Source organism: Lactuca serriola, chromosome 5 (assembly GCF_051521515.1).
Source record: "Lactuca serriola cultivar US96UC23 chromosome 5, Lser_US96UC23_V15, whole genome shotgun sequence".
Classification (NCBI taxonomy): Eukaryota; Viridiplantae; Streptophyta; class Magnoliopsida; order Asterales; family Asteraceae; genus Lactuca; species Lactuca serriola.
Window position 1 is genome coordinate 348,004,672 of NC_136412.1, and position 2,067 is coordinate 348,006,738.

General features: G+C 28.9%; 1 protein-coding gene across 1 annotated transcript; it reads left to right on the forward strand.

The window, feature by feature from the left end:
* The first annotated feature begins 678 nt into the window (after window positions 1–678).
* On the forward strand, window positions 679–1,827 carry LOC145051102 (uncharacterized). The gene is made up of 2 exons (XM_078999238.1): window positions 679–1,195; window positions 1,388–1,827. The coding sequence occupies exons 1-2, from the start codon at window positions 679–681 to the stop codon at window positions 1,825–1,827; spliced, it is 957 nt and encodes a 318-aa protein (XP_078855364.1).
* Window positions 1,828–2,067: the final 240 nt, after the last annotated feature.

The window sequence follows — 2,067 nt, forward strand, 5'->3', positions numbered from 1 at the left end:
GATAATGCGGCTCAAAAACAATTAGAAAAAAAAAGTTCATTGGAGACAAGTTTTGTTGAGAATTATCTCTATTGTGAAATTTCTTGCTAAACATAATCTTGCTTTTCGTGGTACTAATGAGAAAGTGTATGAAGATAACAATGGAAATTTCTTAGGCTTATTTGAAATGTTGGTTGAATTTGACATGGTTTCTTATTAGCATATACAACGTATTACAAATATTATTGGTATCCATAAACATTATCTTGGGCATAGGATACAAACTGAATTAATAATTTTGCTTTCTTCCGAAATAAAATCTATGATTATTAGAAAAATAAAAAATACAAAATATTTTTCAATAATACTTGATTGTACTCCCGATATAAGTCACCAAGAGCAAATGACTATTATTTTAAGATATGTGGATGTTTCGTCAAATGTTGTTTGCATTGAAGAATCATTTTTAGGGTTTTTAGATGTAAATGATACAACTGGCCAAGATCTTTTTGATGTTTTACAAAATGAATTGAATTTGCTTGATCTTGACATTAATAATGTGCGTGGACAAGGTTATGATAATGGATCAAATATGAAAGGAAAACATCAAGGAGTGCAAAAAGAAAGATTTTAGATATAAATTCTAGAGCTTTTTATACTCCTTGTGGTTGTCATAGTTTGAACTTAACTTTGTGTGATATGGCTAATACTTGTAGTAAAGCTAAAGGTTTTTTTGGAAAAATACAACGTATTTATACAATTTTTGCAAATTCCACTAAGAGATGGCAAATTTTAAAAAATAATGTAAAAGGGCTAACTCCTAAATCTTTGTCATCCACTCGGTGGGAGAGTCGTGTTGATAGTGTTAAAGCTATAAGATTTCAGATTTTTGACATACAAAAGGCTTTACTTCAAGTAGCCAAAAATGATAATGATCCAAAAATAACAAGTGAAGCTAAATCTTTAGCAAAAAATGAACTTGGTAACTTTGAGTTCATATTGGCTTTAGTAATTTGGTATGAAATGTTAAATACTGTTAATTTAGTTAGCAAACAATTGCAATCAAAAGATATGCTTATTGATGTTGCTATGGAAAAAATAAAGGGGCTGATTTTGTTTTTTAAAGAATATAGAGAAAATGGTTTTTTAAATGCTTTAGAAACTGCAAAAGATATTGCCTTGGAAATTGGCATCGATCCAATATTTTCTAAAAAACGTTAACCTAAAATAAAAAAACATTTTGATAAGATTTCATCTCATACTTCTTGTAGTGTTTCACAATCCGCGCAAGAGAAATTTAGGGTTAAATATTTTATTTATATTGTTGATCAAGCAATTACTTCTTTAACTACAAGGTTTGAACAATATCAACAATATGATAAAATATTTGGTTTTTTGTTTAATTTAGAAAAACTACATTCATTAGATGATATAACCTTAAAATCTTGTTGTAAGTCTCTTGAAACTTCACTCAAGAAAGATGAGCAATCGGATATTGATGGAAATGACTTGTATGTTGAGTTAAAATTACTTCTACATATCTTGCCCAAAGAAAAAATGACAGTAATTGATATTTTAATCTTTTTAAAATGTGTTGATTGTTTTCCTATTACATCTATTGCGTATAGAATTATGTTGACTATTCCTGTTACCGTTGCATCTGCAGAACGAAGTTTTTCAAAATTGAAGATTTTGAAGTCATTTTTACGATCTACAATGACTCAAGAACGACTTAATGGATTGGCTTTGATGACGATTGAGCATAACATGTTGGACAAAGTTACATATGAAGATGTTATTGAGAATTTTATTTCAACAAATATTAGGAGGATGGCAGTTTTCAAGTAGAAACCAATTTTTTGTGTATTATTTTGAATGAAATTTTAATTTTATGTATTTGCAATAAAAAATTAAAATGTATATTTTTTTGCTTAAATTTTGAGATATTTCAAATTTTAGGGCCTATTTTTCGTTAAATCGCACAGGGTCTCTAAAATCTCAGGGCCGGCCCTGCGTCACAGTAAGTCCTTCCCCACCATCATCTTTCGTTCCTTGCACCTTCTTTTTCTGTTCTTTAAACCAATCGAA